The following is a 19,119-nucleotide window of genomic DNA, read 5'->3' on the forward strand; positions in this document are numbered from 1 at the left end:
CTTAACTCCTGCACAAAGTATCATCTGTCAAGGAGGTTGCGGATCTTTTTCAGTGGCGCCAACTTCTGGATGCAGTTGCCCCAAGGAATGTAGACACCCTCTTTATGAGTTATAGCCAAGAGTCTTTTGGGTTTAACGCACTTTATAAAATATTTTAATTTAATTTCAGTTGTTTCTCATGCCAAGCAACATATGTGATCCCTAAAGCAAAGCACTGGGGACAATTTCTATACAGCCAATCTGAGTCTGCCTCAGTCTCTGAGGTAATGGATGATTGCATCAGATGTATCAGTAGACTATTTCTCCTGCTGTATCTGAAGTCTCGGTCACAATGAACTCATCTTTTTACAGGTGAAGATTTCATTGCAAGGGCTTAGCTATTAGTACTCCATGCAGAGCAAGCTTCCAGGCCTTGAAAGCAATCTTCCCGATGGTTTTGTATGAAGTGGTGTTGGAAGCTAACTTTTTATATAGGATACCACAAACAGGTATGCTGTGCAAAGAGTCCATGTATCCTACTAGGAGTGGACAGAACTTTCGTTAGAAATCTCAAGTGCTCTATTTGTGGTAGGATGGTTGAGCAGCTTATGCTAATCAAAGGGAACTGTTAGACATTTGCTGCATACAATCAGTCAATAAATGACACGCACAGTCAATAAGGAGATCCACACCAATTTAGAAAAATTACACAGTTTTATATATTTTTTAACACCAGGAACTTCGTTATTTTGTAAGTACTTTAAATTAGCAGTTTTAAAGTATGCAGCAAATACACTTGCATTGACTTTAGTATGGTAATGTTATCCTATGGGAAAACAAGCATTAACTGCATACGGGTACTTGGCAACGACTTACAGGACTGCTCTTCTGGAGTTGAGGTAAGTATGGTGCAAGATCCAAGGCAGCACCAACAGGTCACCTTGGTTGGCTCTGGGGCATCCGGGTGCAGAGGTGCTTTTCAGCGTTGGGTGCCCTAATGTTATCCTATTGGAAAGAAACATAGACTGCATACGCAGGGCTCGAAAAATCATCAAAATGCTACTAGACCTGGAGGTCAAGTAACTTAAGTAATCTAATCAACCTAACTGTAATGTAATTTACCTGAAAACGGGTCTCAAATTGTGTGATCGTAAGCAAATAGTTTAGAGAGTCATATTTTTCTTAATTCTCTCATATGATATCACCTTCAAATATGTGAGCTCAGCATTTCTGTAGTACAAAATTTTTTTTTTTAGTTTGAATGGGTAGACTAAAGTTTGCTCACAAGAATCTAGCCCACATACCTATGAGGTCTAGCCCACATAACCTATGACTTTTTAGTTTACTAACAACATTGCCATCAGGGCAGGAGTGTTTCTCAGTTTGATTAAACGCTCAATTTTCAAAATATATGACTAAACCATGATTTGGTAACATTGGCATCTAATCACTGTAACTTTCCAAGAAATGTCCAAAACCACCCCACTAACTTACAGCTTTATACTGTATTAACAATCTGTGAAAATTGGGTTTCAGAAAACATATCCTTTGCACATCAACATATAAAGTATCCTGTTTTCATGCTATTCAAATATTTTTTCATCACACAGAAATATAAAAAAAAGGTTTTCACAACTACTGAAATATATTTTTAAATGTTTGTACAGTTGGCTTAGTCATTTAATTGTTGTGTGTTAGGCAACCTTACAAAGACCTGGCACTCTGGAGTCAGAAGTAAAATTAATTTTGAGAAAAATTGACTTTTGACCTCTGTCTGTGAACACAGAGCAAATGTGACATAAGCACAAGATTTAAAGGCATCTTTTATTGTCCCTCCACTTTTCAACTGAACAGAACACCTGTTAAGTGTCAACTCGCCAGAAGGGACGAGTGAGTACTAAAAATAGCTCAACCTGATCAAATAAGACTCGCCAATGCTAGTGGTCGAGTGGATTTTAGAGCCCTGATATGGGTACTTAGCAATGACTTACAGGACTGTTGTTTTGGAGTTAGGGTAAGTATGGGGCAAGGTCCACGGCAGCAGCAATAGGTCACTTTGGGAGACACTGGTGTGTCCGGGTGCAGAGGTGACTTACAGTGTCAGGTGTCCCATAGACTTTAATAATGGGAAAGGTCCTGGAAATAGAGGCTGCAAGTGGGACCTGGGTGACCAGCCCGGCTGAACCCAAAGGCGGCTCAGGTCTCAAGGATCTTGGACATAAAGGGCCACAGTTGGTTCACAACAACTTGGGTGGGGGGCCATGTGTGCAGTGGTGCTTTGTCTGGTGGGGTCACGTCATGGTTTCTTCACAGAAGAGGCTGCAGGGGGACTGGGGGACCAATCTGGCCAAACCCAAGGTTGGGTTCAGCTCTGGAGGGTCCTAGGACCTTGTTGGCACCATTGAACCACTTCGACTTGGGCTAGGGAGCTTGAGTACAGTGCTGCTTTTTGGTGTCGGATTTTCCACGGTTGTGGCTCTCACAGTACTTCTTGGGTGCCTGCAGGGAAGTAGCTCCACTACTCTACAGGAGATGCTGGTGATCCTTCAAAGTGCTGGCAGTGATCCCAAGCTTTTGTGGGCAGAGCAGCTGCAGAACAAGTCAGCTTTGGTGCATTTTTTTAAGACAGCAGGTAGGCCAGCAGGGTTGGGACCAAGTCAGTTTCTGCTCCTCCCTTTTTGCAGCTCTTTGGTGTCCTTCTTAGGTCAGTAAAATCTGAGTTCCTGGTGTCAAGGGGGCACCTAAATGCTGAATTTAAGAGTGTTAAGGGGAGTGAAGTGTACTAGCCAATGGACTACTTACCCTTGAGTTTACTACATCCCCTATATGACCACTTCCTGTGAGGAGTTGGCATAACCCTGTCCCAGAGTTCCTAATTTCACCACAAACAAGAAGGTGGAATTCTCCTTTTTGTGTTCACTTCAGGTAGGTCCACCCTAGGGGTGTGACTAGCCTGACAGTGTAACAGACCTCCTGACTATCTAATTTCCCGCCTCTCCTAGTGCCAAATGGGCTTTAGGGTAGGGGGTGCCTCTCCCAGGTCTAGGGGTAGCTGGGATAGCATTTCAGAAGTGGCAGGGACTTTGAAGTCCCTAGCTTTGTTATGCAGATTTACTAGCAATCCTGCTGGAGGAGGTGATAACAGCTCCTGCCAGAGCAAGCGTTACTGACTTCAGAGAGCGTGGGCTTTCACCTCCAAAGGTCAGAAACTGGTCTGTGATGGTAGGCTGGTCAAGACCAGTCAACCAGCACGCTGGAGGGCTAGTAGGGTGTCAGGGTGTCAGGGGGTGCCTCCAAGGTGCCCTAAGTGTGCATGTCATAGTAAATCCAATACTTGCAACAGTAGGGGTTTATTAAGAGGAGGTGTTTGATACCAAACACCATAGGTTTCAGTGAAGCCATAACGTAGCTGGGTAACTCATTTTGACCTGTACCCACTGCATACCTTAAGATGGCTTCCCTGCTTACTTGTAGTATCTAGCAATTGCACTAGACATCACAAGGGCATATCTGCTCATGAAGCTATGTCCTCACATAAAATGTAATGTACCCTGCCTTAGGGCTTCAAGGCCTGCTCTGCTGTAGGGATGACTTACATATAAGCCATGCAGTTTCTTTGGCATGGCATACTGGACTGTGCCATATCATGTTTTCAAACATTGTTTGCACTTTGTCACGCACCCTGTGATGGCAGTCTGTGTCATTTTGTGTTGGGGTCCCCTAGGGTGACATACGACCTGATTCAGCCCTTCAGGACCCTCTTTAGTACCCGTGCCCTAGGTAGCAGGGTTACCATTTACAAGGGACTTACAGGGATGCTAAAGTCCATGCCAGTTGGGTTACAGTTAGACTTTACTTGTTTTAGGGGAAGAGTGCTGCCACTGAGGTCTGAATAGCAGGCCTTAGTGCAGTGTCTGAATAAAACAGCATCTAGTAGCTCTAAAAGGGGTGAAAAGTAGGGGACATCTGCAAAGAAGTCCAGTTTCATACAAGTGGCTGCAATATACACTGCATCACTGCCCACTTCTATGGCAGGAAGTAAAGAGGTGAGTCAACAAAGCTTTGTTGGGTGCCACTAGACCTATGGGAGTGTCCCATTTCGTAGAGCATGTTCATGTTGGGTTCCTTTCTTGCAGGCTTATAAAGTATGAGGACAAACAGCATACATAGGCATATTCACTCGCTCCATGAGTCAGAGCTCAACCAGGAAGTCTTAGACTCCATCTTCATTGACTACATCAGAGCACAGAGTACAGTGACTTTGCCTCTTGGATTAGCAGAAGTCTCATGATTTATTGGTCAGAAAAAAATCCACATGCCTTTTTAGTGTCTCATTTCATAAGAACTGCTTCATGTTTTGATAACTTGTTAGCTTACAAGTAGATTCAATGTATAACAAGAAACTGCAGCATAAAAAACAAAAAGTAATATATGATGGTGTTAGCTAGCATTTTGGTACACTAGATAGTCATTATGTTTTTTATTGGCAGATTTTAACTACCAGGCCTCACAAAACAGACACTTCCTTAGTAATGCATTGGTGGTGAGGAAAAAGTTGGTAAATTTCTGGGAATTGCTGCAATTTGTATGCAACAAACCCCAGTTCTTTTAAAGTACACAGAATATTATCTTTTATTTCTTTCCATATTTTAATTGCCTTTTATATATGTCTGTATGTCAAAGGTTTGTTTTAAACCGAAATTAAGTGCATTTCAACATTTCAGGTGAACACTGTAGTTAGTGGCGCTCTTGACCGCCTGCATTACGAGAAGGATCCGTGTGTGAAATATGACATTGGCCGCAAGTTGTGGATCTATTTGCATAGAGATCGAACAGAGGAAGAATTTGGTATGTACCTACTCAAGTTGGCTTGCCTTGTAACACAATTCTGTCTTAAGTTACCGTCTTAAATAGTGTTTTGCTACATTTTATGGTGGCTTGGAGTGTTCTGCAGTACTGAAATGTTAAAAGAGGTGTGGTAATATTCACTATTACAATGTAAACGTTTGTCAGCCACATGGTGCGTCTTAGAAAGGTTTGTATAAATAAATAAACCAAAAGAAAAGAGACTAGTAAAATAAATCTCAAAGAAAGGTTTTCAGTTGGACTTCTAGCGACTACCTTGTTAAGTACTACTTAAAGGTATCTGCAGGTTAGATTGCATGCCAGTTGTTACTCTGCTGTGTGAGGTGAAGGCCAGCCACTGAGATAGAGTTCCCTTAAGGACGAGTGTGTGTGATTTAATGATTTCAAGTTGCATTGATATGGTGGTTCTTGATTGTCGGTTTTCACTGAGGAGAAACAATGTTTAATAAGTTTAAGAGTGTTTAAACTTTCCTTTCAAATGTGTGGTCATTTAATACTGCAGATTCGGTAGCTTCCAATTGATGACAGTCTTAGAGTCAGCCTACTTTGGGAATTTATAAGCACTCACTATGTAAGATTTTAACCATTGTCCTGAAGTTAGTTGGTTGTTCTGAAAGCCGATTTAATGTCATAGGAATTTAGGAAGCAACAGAGAAAGGTTTGTAAAGTCGGTTTCACTATCCAGGGGACCAGTCATGCAGCATTAAAGGCAGGGACACTCCCATTTAATAGAATATAGTCTGTAAGGTTTTCTTTAAATATGGTAGTGACCTTCCATGGATGAAGATGTTTCTTTTCCTACTCCCTGCAAATTTTGAGTCATCGTTATTGTTTGTATGCTCGGAAATGTGTTATTTTGTCGGGTCTCTCATTTTGTATGTCTTTAGAGCGAATCCACCAGGCACACGCTGCTGCTGCCAAAGCTAAGAAGGCTCTTCAGCAGAAGCCGAAAACCCCTGCTAAAGTAGTGAGTATCAAACTTCATATTTCTTCAAAAAAAGCTTTTATTCCAGATAAGGATTCTGAGTTTTTGAACATGTTTTAGAATACAACTGGCAACAATGTAAGGTGCGAGGTGTTGTCTGCTTGAGCACTACCTTTATTTTATGGGCAACGTCAAGGGACCTGTTACTCTCAGAAATATCTGCCGTAACTGCACCACAGAGGCCACTAAAATACTGATTTAATGTTGGTTTAATTAATGTACCACGAAGATCTACACAATTGCTTTTTATCTTTGCTGAACTTGAGACACTGGTTACTGTACACTTCGCTTTTGGCATCATGGTGCACCAAGAAAGGCTCCACTTGGCGATTAGGAATAAGAGATTTAGGGGCAGACCCACTGCCCTGTTTACCTTATGCTGTCTTTAACAGAACCAGTCTTACACTCTGCTCATAACAGTTCTTCATTCGAAATATTCTTAAAATGTTACCAAGTTTAAGAGATTTATTTTTCCGAGCGCACAACAACAAGGCCCTCCACAATCTGGATGTGACTTACATTTTGCCAGAATAAAAATTTAGGCATAGAAGTATTCATTCTTTTGCCACATATTGTGACAGTATCACAAGCAAGATTCTGAGACCGCTTGCGTAGTGTGTTGGTTATTTCTTTTTCTGTGATGTTAAGAAATGCAGTTGGCTTCTTTTCAAGAGTGTACTTGCGCACATTGTACTAGAATCCAGAGAGAAACTCCATTTTAAAGTTGCGGAGCTCGGCATGCTTTCTTTAAGTATTATTTAATGAGTGATTGGCCAAGCAGTCTTTTAAATCATATTTGAGTGAACCCTGTCTGCTTTCCTGTTTGCTATTCCTGAAAATATGTTAACATTGGTTGGTGTGGAAGTCACCTGAACACTAGGGGCTGCAAAGGTAGTGATGGGGCACATATGCACAAATGGTGCATGAATGCATGCAGCTATCTAAATATGATGCTTTCTGTAACATGCCTTGCTTGTAATGCTCCAGTGCCAGGCAACATCATTCGCCTTGCCTCTCCCAAACTAACGATCCCGTTCCTGCTGATGGAAGGTGGTAAATATGTCTAGTAAACTCCATGAAATTAGAAATTTCATGTGTAATTCTACCTGGTAAATTTGGTTGTGCAGTTATTTCTTACCCCTCCATTCTGTGGAGTTTAAATCATAGTTAGTGGAAATATATGCAGTAATACTGGACGGTAAATTAAATTCCAGCTAAAAGGAATTTTAGGACATCTTTCTTTCTCACTCAATATTGGAGTCTAAGGTTCAGCTGATTTACTTCTCGTGACACACTTAACAACCTCCTCAGACCCGTACAGTTGGACTTTGGGGTCCTTCATTCATCTGAGACTGGGCACTCGCATGTTGCTAAAATTATTTCTGCTTCTCACCACAATCATATATCTGTAGAATTTGATACTGACGATCACCCCACAGAAGGGATCCTTCTTTGCACCAATGACATCAGGAGCTCTGCTTCCCACTACGTTTGGTCTCATCATATGGTTCTTAAAGCATGAAAGTTTAAAATATCTCCATTTCCCTCTGTACTAGTCAGGTGGGTCCCTCAAGGGGCAGTCCTGGTTCCACTCCTATTTTATCTTTCTATTTCACCTCACTCCGGGGACAGCATCTTTTTGTTTGGCGTACATCTTCTTGTTAATGACACACAAAGAGTCTCCTTTTCTACCCTCTGCACCCACATCCAGTCACCGTTAACGGCCTATAACTGCCTCAAATGCATTTGAAATTGAATGTCGTTCTGCTATCTTATGCGAACATCTTCAAAACTGAGATCCTCTTCACATTTTCTACTCCATTTGTACTCCTCCACGCATAGTTCTGTCCACTATCCCTTAACATTTTGACTTTGTACCCCTCATCTAGAAACCTTGATATTATTTGCAGTCCTTCGATTCACATGTAAATATTTATAACTGCTACTGCATTATTATACCAATGACTCAGCATAAAAAAAATGTATACATGTCTCCGACTCCCCTACTAAGTCTTCAGTCATTTCATTAGTACTTAGTCAATTGGTTATTGCAACTGCTACTATATGACCCACACAATTAGCCATATCCATGTTGGACAAAGTTCTGTACTGTGACCAGAACTCTTTTCAACCTGCCCAGGCATACCCCCCTCTACTCAGTTTTGCAAAGAAGATTGATGGTTCTCAGCCCAAAAGAGGGCCATCTTCTTGTTGCTAATAAGTGTATTCAAAGTCATCCCAAGAATATCCAAGATATATATTGACAGAATATGGGCTACATGCTCACCAGTTATTTATGATCCATCAACCAGAAATTGCTGGTAACTCTAACCACACGCACAAACTTCAGATTACCGTATCTAGTCATTCTAGGTCCTTATTATTGGAACTCACTGCCTTCTCAGATCTGAGCTTCCACCTCACTCAGTGAGCTCAAAACTACACTAAAATGCTATCTTATTCAATTTAAACATTACTGCATCAAGTTTGTAAATCAGAGCATTGTGAAATCTACATCATAACTTGGCTAAAGATTTTATTTATTTTCTGTCCGTCCAATACAAAGAGCATCCTTGTACGGTACTCCGGTCATCCTTTATGGGTCATGTTATCCATACATTTGCCCATCAAGCTGTGTACAACAGCGCCCTTATGTACATTATTTATGTTAACATCTTGCACCCGTGTAAATAGATAATATCTTGAGTTGTACTGTATGCATACAGTTCACAGATGTTTTACTGGTACTGTACTGGAGACTGAAAGTCAATATAGTAACTTGTACCAATTTTAAGAATAAAGGCAACATCTACTTATAAGCCTGCATACATGTGCACAGTGTGATGTTTTATGATGTTGATAACAACAGGGATCAGGAGATAGAAGCCACAAGCCCACGAGTAGCTATGTAGATGTGCACAGTTTTTCAATACTTTGATAGTATGTAATCTAAGCGTTTACTGATTTTACTGTAGTGTTCTGCTTCTCTGTTCCCATATTGGGGTTCTTTTTGGCTGCCATGGAGATTTCTGACATCTTTGCATTTTTCTCCAGAAGACTAACAGCAAAGAAGGTTCACTGAAAGTAATGGGATCTGGGCCGTCTGAGCCAGGTCCGTCGTCTTTTGCTGAAACAAGCATCCCAACAACCCCTGGCACTCCAGGGACTCCAACCACCCCAGTATTACCTTCTACTCCCTTATCTCCATTGCCTGTTTCAGCAGTGACTAAACCTTTGCCTACTGTGTCCATCGAACCTTCCAAACCTAGTCAAAGGTAAGAATTTCTTCAGCTTGGAAATATATGCTAAACTTTATCCTGCCACTTTGCCACACAGGGTGAGATGTTACCTTGTCTCATGCCCTGCACGCTGTGATACTTTATTTATAGTGCTCTTCCAGCATTTTATTTTCACCTGATATTTATATATGAATGATACTTCTAGCTGCAAATTCCTTACCTTTTGAATTCTCCCAAGGCGTCATACTGGATCTGGAAGATTTTCAGGAGCAGTACCCCTGGGCGCTGTTAGGTGGCGTTAATCGCTATATGCAGGAAAGTAGCCTCTTTCTAGCTTGGTTACTCCCACTTTTGGCCTGTTTGTCAGTGTGTTTGACTGGGTTCATTGGGATCCTGATAACCAGGACCCCGGTGATTATGCTCTCTCCTCTAAATTTGGTTGCTGATAACTTTTTATTCCCACAATTAGCATTCCCTAGTATATGGTTCCCAGGTATTGAGGGCATTGAGGTTCCAGGGGATCCCTATGGGCTGCAGCAGTTATTCGGCCACCCATAGGGAGCCCATGCAAAGGTTTCTGCAGGCCTGCCATTGCAGTCTGTGTCAACCGGGTGCACACACCTATTTTCACTACATGTCACTGCACCAGGCCACCGTAAGTCACCCCTATGGTAGGCCCCCTCAGCCCAGAGGGCAGGGTGCAGGTACCTGTGTGTGAGGGCACCCCTGCACTAGCAGAGGTGCCCCAACGAACTTCAGCCCCATTTTACTGGACTTAGTGAGTGCGGGGTTGGCATTTTATATGTGTACTGGATATAGGTCACTACCTATGTCTGTCTACATAATCGTAACTCCGAACCTACGCATGTTTGGTATCAAACATGTCGGAATCATACCCCAATACTATTGGAAGTATGATTGCATGCACTCTGGGGGCTCCCCAGAGGACCCCCAGCATTGCTACCACCAGTCTTACAGGGTTTGCCGGGCAGCCCAGCTGCTGCCACCCCTCAGACAGGTTTCTGCCCTCCTGCTGCTTGGTCTGAATAAGTCTAGGAAGGCAGAACAAAAGATTTCCTTTGGGAGAGGGAGGTAACACCCTTTCCCTTTGGAAATAGGTGTGACTGGCTTTGGAGGGGTAGCCTCCCCCAGCCACTGGCTTCGCTTTGAAGGACACCTTTGGTGCCCTCTGTGCATAAACCAGTCCACACCGGTTAAGGGACCCCGAGTCCCAGCTCTGGCACGAAACTGGAAAATGGAAAGGGTGAGTGACCACTCTTCTGTCCATCACCTCCCCAGGGGCGGTGCTCAGAGCTCCCCCACAGGGTCCCTGGGTTCTGCCATCTTAATTCCAAGGTTGGCAGGGAACTCTGGGAGCATCTGAATGGCCAGGAAAGTGACATCAGAGGCACCCTCTGATAGGTAGTTATCTGGTTAGGTGATCAAGCCCCTTTCTTTGGGCTATATAGGGTCTTCCTCTGGGGTGGGTTCTCAGATTCAGCTTGCAAGATTCCAGTAAGACTCCTCTGAAACCTTTACTTCGATTTCTGGCCTCCGGAGCTGCGACTGGAACCTCCAGGACCCGACTAGCTGCTTCCAAGAAGAAAGGACTCTTCAGCGACATTGTTTCCAGGGCCCCTGCAAGGTTTGCAACAATTTCCTCGCCGTGCATCCTCAGAAGCCTGCAACTCTTCAGCCTACACAAGAAGAAGAAGGAATCTCCCTTGGAATGAAGGAGTCACTTCCCTGCAACCGCAGGCACCTACAACAAGTGACAACCGCCTGCGTGGATCCCTTCTGCTGAGCTGCGTGGATCCTGCATCTCTGGTGGTGGTCTGTAGTAGTCCTCTTGGTCCTCTCTGCCAACTGTCCAACTTTGGTGGAAGTAAGCCTTTGGCTTCCAACGCAGGGCAGTACTCCCATGCACTGCGTCCCTTGCAGCTGCCAAGGCTTCTTTGCATCTCCCCCCCCAGGGATCTTCAGGCGATGTGTAGCTCCAGCCCCCAGCACTCCATCCTGCAAAGCACAGCCTCCTGCGCGGTTCTCTTGCGGCGTGGGCTCCTTCTGCGCCTCCTGTGTCCCCGTCCTGTGGGACTCCTGTGGGTGCTGCCTCTGCTCCTGTGGACTCTTTGCAATGCTGAGGGTCCCCTGCGACTCTCCCTCCGGGTTGAGTCGTCCTGGGCCTTGCTTGTCCCCAGCAGCACCTTTTTTCCACTAACCGCGAGTGCGCCTTTGCCAAGGCTGGTTGGTGGAAATCTTGCACCGGCACCCATCAGCAATCTTCCTTCCGGCGTGGGACACCTTCTGCATCCATCTGGAACTCTTCTCCGGCTCCTGGGCTGCAGTGCTGACCTGTTCTTCAGTACCGTTGACCAAGTCCTGCATCCACAGCTGGGAGGGTAGTACCTTCTTCTCCTTCTAGAGTTCACTGTGACTCTTGGTCCCCTCTCTCCATAGGTAATCTTCCTTCAGGAATCCACCACTGGTTTTCTTGCAGTCTTTTATGGGTGTCTTTGTTTTTTCCCCCCACCTTTTGAGTGGTTTGGGGAAAATCCAGTGTTTCACTCCTGTGTTCCTCGTTGCTGGGGGGTACTGTGTTGCCTACCTTTGTGGTTCTCTAGTACTCCCAGCTCTCCTCTACACATTTTACCTGCATAGGTGGGGGTACCTTGTTCGCAATCCATTTTTTAGTATATGGTTTGTGCTCCCCCTAGGGTCACTATTGGTTATTACTGTTTGCCCTGTTTTCGAACCTTTTTTATGCCTATTTCTGATTGCTAGTGTATATACTTAGTGTATTACTTACCTCCTAAGGGTGGGTCACCTGTCTAGTATTTTGTGGTGGTGTGTGCCAAAAATAAAGTACCTTTATTTTTGTACAACTGAGTGTTTTCTTTCATGTGTGTAAGTGCTGTGTGATTACAGTGGTATTGCATGAGCTTTGCATGTCTCCTGGAAAAGCCTTAGCTGCTCATCCACAGCTACCTCTAGAGAGCCTGGCTTCTAGACACTGCCTACACTAGAGGGTACACCTGGACCTGGTATAAGGTGTAAGTACCATAGGTACCCACTACACATCAGGCCAGCTTCCTACACTCTGCATCCATCGTCAGAGTTGTCTGCGCGGATATGATATTGCGGTTCCTATGTAGGTTCCACCCCACAGCGCACTTACGTCAGTTCTTTTCTTTCTGCCCCAGCAAACGCTGATCTACACTTCTTTCAATTTTTGGTCGGCTTTTTTGACTTTTTTTGTTAAGTGTTTTTCAAGTGTTCTGCTCCTGGTACGTCAAGGATGTCCCCCAGAAAGACCTTCTTTAATCCCTCTGGATCCTGTCATCAGACAATGTCCTTGATGGATCCACACCTCATGTGTCACGCAACTCGAGATCTTGGTTGAGAAGAATGTCCTGGGATTGGTTGCGGAGTCCTCCATTGTCATCGTCCCATTCCATTTCCTTGGTGCGATCAGGTAAGTCGAGGCATAAGAAATTGTCCAAGAAGTAGAAGCGTTCTTCGATTTCTCCTCGGTTGATGAGACAAGGGAGAGTTGATGCTCTAGGCCTCATTCTGCGGAACCTGCTCCTGGGCCAACTCTGCGTCTCCCTGAGTTTCCGAGGCCTGGAGCAAACCCTGCCCAACTCTGATTGCTTTACGAGGCCATGTTCCTCATTTTTGGGCAGTCCGACACCGCTAGAGCTCCTTCAGGCCCCACGGGGTCAGAAGGGGCCCCTTCGAGTTCCACGCCAGTGCCTTCAGCTGAATCCGGACCAGCATCAGTCATACAACCCCAACCTTCCCCAATGCTGGTCCCAACACCAACTCTTCCGATGCCACCTTCTGGCCTCATTGTAACCCCGACTCTGACACGGAGCCAGATAGGTGTCATATGACTCTGACTCAGACCCTGGCAGGAGCTTTGCCTCCTAGATTGGATCCTGATCCTGATACTAGAGCTTAGGCCTTGGGGATGAATGGGAGGGGCCGCTGGACCCTTCAGAATTCCAGCCCCATGAAGGAATGGATTGGCATGAAGGCTTGTGTGAGGCTAGCGGACTGGATACTTCTTCAGATACCAGCATGCTTTCTCCCTCTACCGTGGCTATGGAGGCCTGGCACAGGGGCTTTTGTGAACAGGACAATTGTCTTCCGCTATCACCCCACACTGGGGGACCCAAGTTTCTTGACGCAACACTCCACCCTTAGGAGCTTGGTGGTCCAAACCTCTACTTCCTAGGGCACGTTCCCTTCCGCTCACCCGGATAGGGAATCCAAAAGATTGGACTCATTTGGGAAGAAGATGTTTTCTTCCACTAGCCTTGCATTGTGGTCCATGAACACTGCATGCCTTTTGGGCTGTTCTTCCCACATGCTGTGGTATATGGTTGGGCAAGTGCTGCCACAGCTCCTGGATGAGACCCGAGTTGTACTCTCTCAGGCTGTTGCCGATGGGAGAGATTCAGTGAAGTTCACAATCCGTTACGGACTGGCCCGTCTGTCTTGATAGGCAGAGTGGTTTCACTGACAGGGGCCCTGAGGCACCACACCTAGCTGAGGACATCTAACTTTTCAGGGGATGTCCAAACTTCCTTGATGGATAACCCCCTTTGACGGCACCCGTCTGATTGGAGACTCCGTGCTTGAGCGCTTCAAGGATTCTCAGGCTACGGCCAGGTTCTTGGGCCTTGAGGCAGCCCCACTTCCCCCTCAGTCTGCCTTTTCACCCTTCCGTGGTTACAGAAGGGGCCTCTAAATGTGTCAATCCCTGGCAAAGCACAGTGCTGCACAGGCTGCCCAGACTCTTCGTGGCTGAGACCGCGGGATCCACCAGCCTTGTGGTTCAGAGTTCTGGAGACCCACCTCCTCCCCCACCACCCCCTACAGCAGCCTCTAAACCTTCGTAGTCTTGCTCTCCCACCCCAATGGTGGCCAGTTAGAGGCAGGATTCGCTGTTACCTGCTCTGCTGGCAATTCATCATGTCAGACTGGTGGGTCCCTTCTCCGTGTGGAAGTTACGTCCCTCCTGGTCAAGGGAGCCATAGATAGGGTTCCTGTGCTAGAAGTAGGTCATGGTTGCTATATCCACTGCTTTCTGGTTCCCAAAAAGGACATGGGCCTCTTCCTTATCCTAAATCTTAGACAGCTCAATCTCTTCCTCAAGAAGGAGAAATTTAAGATGCTCATTTTGGCTTAGGTTTTACCTACCCTGGACCGATGAGACTGGATGGGACCGTTGGATTTGGAGGACGCTTATTTTCATATCCCTGCCCTGCCTTTCTACAGACGTTACTTGTGGTTCATGGTAGGCCACAAGCACTTTCAGTTAACTGTGCTCTCCTTTGACCTTACCAGTGCACCATGGGTGTTCACCAAGGTGATGGCAGTGGTTGTGGCCCATTTGTGGAGTTCAGGGGATCAGTCTTCCCCTATTTCAACGACTGGCTATTAAAGATGGGCTCACTCCAGGCTGCTAGCTCCCACCTTTGGACTACGGCAGACCTCCTGCATTCGCTTGGGTTCACTGTAAGCATGCCGAAGTCACACTTGACTTCCTCTCACATGCTCCCTTTCATTCGAGCTGTTCTGAACACAGTGCAGTTTCGGGCTTATCCTCCCAAGGGGCAAGTCCAGTATATTCAGTCTATGATACCGATGTTTCAGCCTCTATCCTGGATTTCGGTGAGAATGACTCTGAGGCTGCTGGGCCTCATGACCTCCTGCATCTTGCTGGTGACATGTGCCACATGGCATATTCAGGCTCTGCAAAGGGACCTGAAGTTCCAGTGGGTGCAGCATCGGGGAAATCTCTCCGACAAGGTCCAGATCTCTATGGGAACTGCGAAATATCTGCAGTGGTGGTTATCGCACCGCAATTCGATCAGAGGCAGATTCCTCTCCATTTCCCAACCAGATCCAACTGTAGTGACAGATGCATCACTTCTGTGATGGAACAGCAATCTGGGCGAGGTGGAGATCAGAGGCATTTGCTCTCCGGTGGAATTCGAACTCCACATCAACCTGTTGGAGCTCCCTGTGATTTGGCTAGCATTGAAAGCATTTCTTCCCTCTCTCAATTAGCAGATTGTGCAGGTCTTCACGGACAACACCACCACAATGTGGTACTGCAACAAGCAGTGTGGGTAGGGTTGTGGACCATTTGTCAAAAGGCTTTGCACCTCTGGACGTGGCTGGAACAGCAGGACATATCCCTGGTGGTTCAGCATCCAGCGGGATCTTTGAATGCCAGAGCGGACAAACTGAGCCGGAAACGCCTAGTGGATAACAAATGACATCTTCATCCGGATGTGTTGCAAGGTCTCTTTCAGTAGTAGGGAGAGCCTTGGTTAGATATCTTCGTCCCTGCAGAGAAGGCACAATGTCAGCAGTTTTATACGTTGGAGTTTGCAAGGCGGAAATCGCACCAAAATGCTTTTTATATCGAGTGGAACTCAGGCCTCCTTTACACCTTTCCACTCATACTACTTCTGCCCTGAGTTCCCAAGAAGATAAAGAACGACTGGGCCCTAGTAATCCTCATGGTTCCAAACTGGGCATGGAGGTTCTGGTTTCCTCTGATCAGACTGCCCCTTCAGGAGAATCTTTTATCACAGCAGCAGGGGAGGGTTTTGCTCCCGATCCTGTCCACTTTCTGCCTTCTTGCATGGAGATTGAGCAGCAACAGTTGACAGCTTTTGACCTTCTTCCAGAAGTCTGGAATGTAATCTTGGCCACCAGGCATCTCTCCACCAAAACGGTATACGCCTGTCTTTGGAAGAAATTTGTGGCATGGTGCATAGTCAGGTCTGTTGACCCTCTTTCTGAGGTCCTATTGCTTATCGTTTCCCTGACCCAGCATGGCTCTGCTATGGACAGTCTTAAAGGTTATTTGTCTGATATTTTTTTGGTTGACTGATCAAACTTCTTTGTTTAGGTCCCATTCGTTCCTCAAAGGTCTTACACATCTCATTCTGCCATTCCCATTCATTATGCCCCAATGGGATCTGAATTTGGTTTTGACATTTCTGATGTGTGCTCCTTTTGAGCCTCTCCATAGTTGTCCTCGCAGGCTTCTCACTTTGAAAACAGTCTTCCTTGTGGCCATTACATCTGCACTCTGGGTGAGTGAGCTGGAGGCATTATCATCTAAGCCACCCTACCTTTCCATCTATCCTGACAAAGTGGTGCATCGCTCTTGAGCCTCTTTTCTGCAAAAAGTGGTTATGCCCTTTCATATAGGCCAATCCGTCACCGTACCTACTTTTGCACACATCTTTTTGAAGAAGAGGAGAGACTCCACCACCTGAACCCAAAAAAAACATTGACATTCTATCTTGATTGTGCAAAAGAGTTCTGGATGGATGGCCAACTCTTTGTAGGTTTAGTTGGTTACAAAGAAAGGTCGGGCAGTTCAGAAGTGGGCCAACTCCAGGTGGGTCGTCTTATTCATTAAAACTTGCTACGCAGTGGCCACAAAGCAAGCCCCTGAGAGTTTGCATGCTCATTCTACTGAGCTAAAGCTGTGGCTACTGCAGTAGACTTCTGTTAGATGGCAACTTGAGCATCTCTGCACTCATTTACCAAACACTACCTGGACAGTCAAGTCCATAGCAACGGCAACTTTGCCCATTCGGTTCTGCAGGACCTTTTAGTATGAACTTGGTTTGCAGACCCACCTTCGGGGATAGGATTTCTTGGGTATCTAATCAGAAGTAAGGAATCTGCAGCGATACGTCTCTGTCAGATTAACAGGATACTTACCTTTGGTAATGGCTTATCTGGCAGAGACATTATCTAGATGCAGATTCCTTATCAACCCACCCATGCTCCCTGTTCTGCAAACTGATTTCTAGGGCAGGGACTCCCCTTTAAGGGCCTTAGTTTTGACGCATCAGTAGTCAGTTTCTTTATGGCTCTGCACTCCTGTGTGGAAAGTTGTGAAAAGAAACTGATGTCAGCACGCTGGGGTGGCGTGTATATAGGAACTGCAACGTCCTATTCGATGATGGACTTGGAGCCAATCGACGCCACCTGATAGCATGCAGGGGTACTGCTCACAAAACTCTTACCCCTGGGGAGAATTCAAAGGTAAGGAACCTGCAGTTAGATGTTGTCTCTACCAGATAAGGCATTACCGAAAGTAAGTAGCTTGTTCCTTAACCTTTTGATGTCCCTTCTAGCTTCTGCATTGTATAAGCTGCTCCTCTCGGTAGAAAGATTCTGCTGGTATGCTTACATTCCTTTATGTAATGAGAGTAATAACCTGCTTCTCTTTTGTAGTGTTCTGCTGATGCCATCACCATCGTTGGGGACTTTGCTCTCGCCGACTCCTACTCCACAGGCCCTCACAGGGACACAGACTGCAACTCGGGTAGTCAGCCACTCTGTTGCTTCAGGGCTGCCGCAGGTGCGTGTTGTAACAACAGCCTCGAGTCTTCCCACAGTTTCTCAGCAGACCTCGCTGGTTACCTCAACATTGCAGCAACTCACTGCCGCTGCACAGCTTCGTATCCCTACCACTGCCACACCGACCAAGGTGCTACCCCAGGTGAGAACACATTGCTTGCAAAGTGCCTGTTTATTTTTTTACTGTATGAGGGGCAGTTGACCAGTTTGTGGTTGGAGATCATATGTCCGAGGGCAGTAGTTTGATCACCAGTGTGCATCTGATATTATTGGTTCTTTGACAATACCAAACAGCAAAATCTGAGGATTCTGGTGAAAGCACAAGTTTTGATTGGCAGAGATTCATTGATAATCTCATCTGTGTTGTACAGTATTAAATATATTCCCACAACAGCATTCTAGCATTTAGGAAGGTGGCTATCTATGCAGTGTGCCAGTGCTGGGGCACACTATACAAATAGTACAGATGAACCTTGTTGGTAGATAAAGGCTAAAAATAATAACCCTAAATGCTATTTGTGGTAGTGTAGGCAAGCAATTTGTTTATCAGAGGACAGTGTTAAGCCATTGTTGAACACACAGGGAGTTAATAAATGGTACACACAATCTCAGGAAGAAACTCAAGACCAATTTAGAAAAATAGCACATATTTTCGGTATTATTTCTTGGCTAAGTACTTTTCAAGTTAGCAATTTTGAAAAAAACAGAAGATATACCTGTATTAACTCTAATGTTATCGCCACATGTATTGAATTTGGGTACTTAGCAGCGACTTACAGGACCAATATTCTGGAGTTAATGTAAGTATGGGGCAAGGTCCAAGGCACCTGGGTGCAGAGGTCCTTTTTTAGCATTGGGTGCCGTGTTGATTTCAATAGGAAAACGGTCCTGTGACAAAGAGGCTGCATGTAGGAATTGGGTGGGGGGGTGCTTGGAGGCAATCTGGGCGAACCCCCAGGGGGGCCCAGTCCTTCAGTTGCTCTGGCACTTAGGGACACAGCTGGTCCAATGGAATTTGGGCTTGGGGGCTCAGCTGCAGTGGTGAGTTCTCTGGCTGGGTCACGCTGTTGGAGGCACTCGCTGTTTGCGGTAGTCTGTGAAAACAGGCTGCTGGCTTTGACTGGGGGACCAGTCTGGCCAAACCCAAATTGGGGCTCCGCTGGGGAGGGCCTCTGGACCAATTTGGCATGGTTGGTCCACTTCTCCTTGGGCTGTGGGGCACGGGTGCAGTGTTTTTTTCAGGCATCGGGTCACAGTGTTCAAGAGGCTCTAGTGGTTCCTACTTTTCTGCAGAGACAGGCTGCAAGCGGGTTCTGGTGGGGGAGCCAATCCTGCTAAACCCAATGTGTGTCTCAGCTCTTGAGGGGCAGTATCCGTTCACTGCAACTCGGGCTGAAGGGTTCCTGTGCAGTGAGGCGTTGTCTAGCGGGGTCGCACGGCAGAGACTCTTGTTTCGGCTTTTTTTTTTATGCCTCAAAATGTGCAGGGAAGCACCTCCTCTGGTGCAAGGAAGATGTTGCTGGCCAGTGGCAGTCAAGGCTGCTGTAGACCAAAGTCCCTCAACTGAGGTTACCCAAATAACAAGCAAAGACAACTGCTAATCTGCAACACACATATGAGGAGCAGGGTCTTTCACTCTCTCCTCCA

At 45.8% G+C, this 19,119-nt stretch overlaps 1 protein-coding gene across 3 annotated transcripts in view; it reads left to right on the top strand.

Moving 5' to 3' along the window:
• Positions 1 to 19,119, top strand: part of NFRKB (nuclear factor related to kappaB binding protein) — a 461,159-nt gene that overhangs the window by 210,610 nt on the left and 231,430 nt on the right. For 2 of the 3 annotated variants that reach the window (XM_069224477.1, XM_069224478.1), the window contains 4 exons: positions 4,704 to 4,827; positions 5,733 to 5,812; positions 8,885 to 9,105; positions 17,347 to 17,614. In XM_069224477.1, coding sequence (XP_069080578.1) covers positions 4,704 to 4,827; positions 5,733 to 5,812; positions 8,885 to 9,105; positions 17,347 to 17,614 — 693 coding nt within the window. The remainder of the gene's footprint in view (positions 1 to 4,703; positions 4,828 to 5,732; positions 5,813 to 8,884; positions 9,106 to 17,346; positions 17,615 to 19,119) is intronic. The other variant, XM_069224479.1, reaches the window with a different exon arrangement.

Source organism: Pleurodeles waltl, chromosome 3_1 (assembly GCF_031143425.1).
Source record: "Pleurodeles waltl isolate 20211129_DDA chromosome 3_1, aPleWal1.hap1.20221129, whole genome shotgun sequence".
Lineage (NCBI taxonomy): Eukaryota > Metazoa > Chordata > Amphibia > Caudata > Salamandridae > Pleurodeles > Pleurodeles waltl.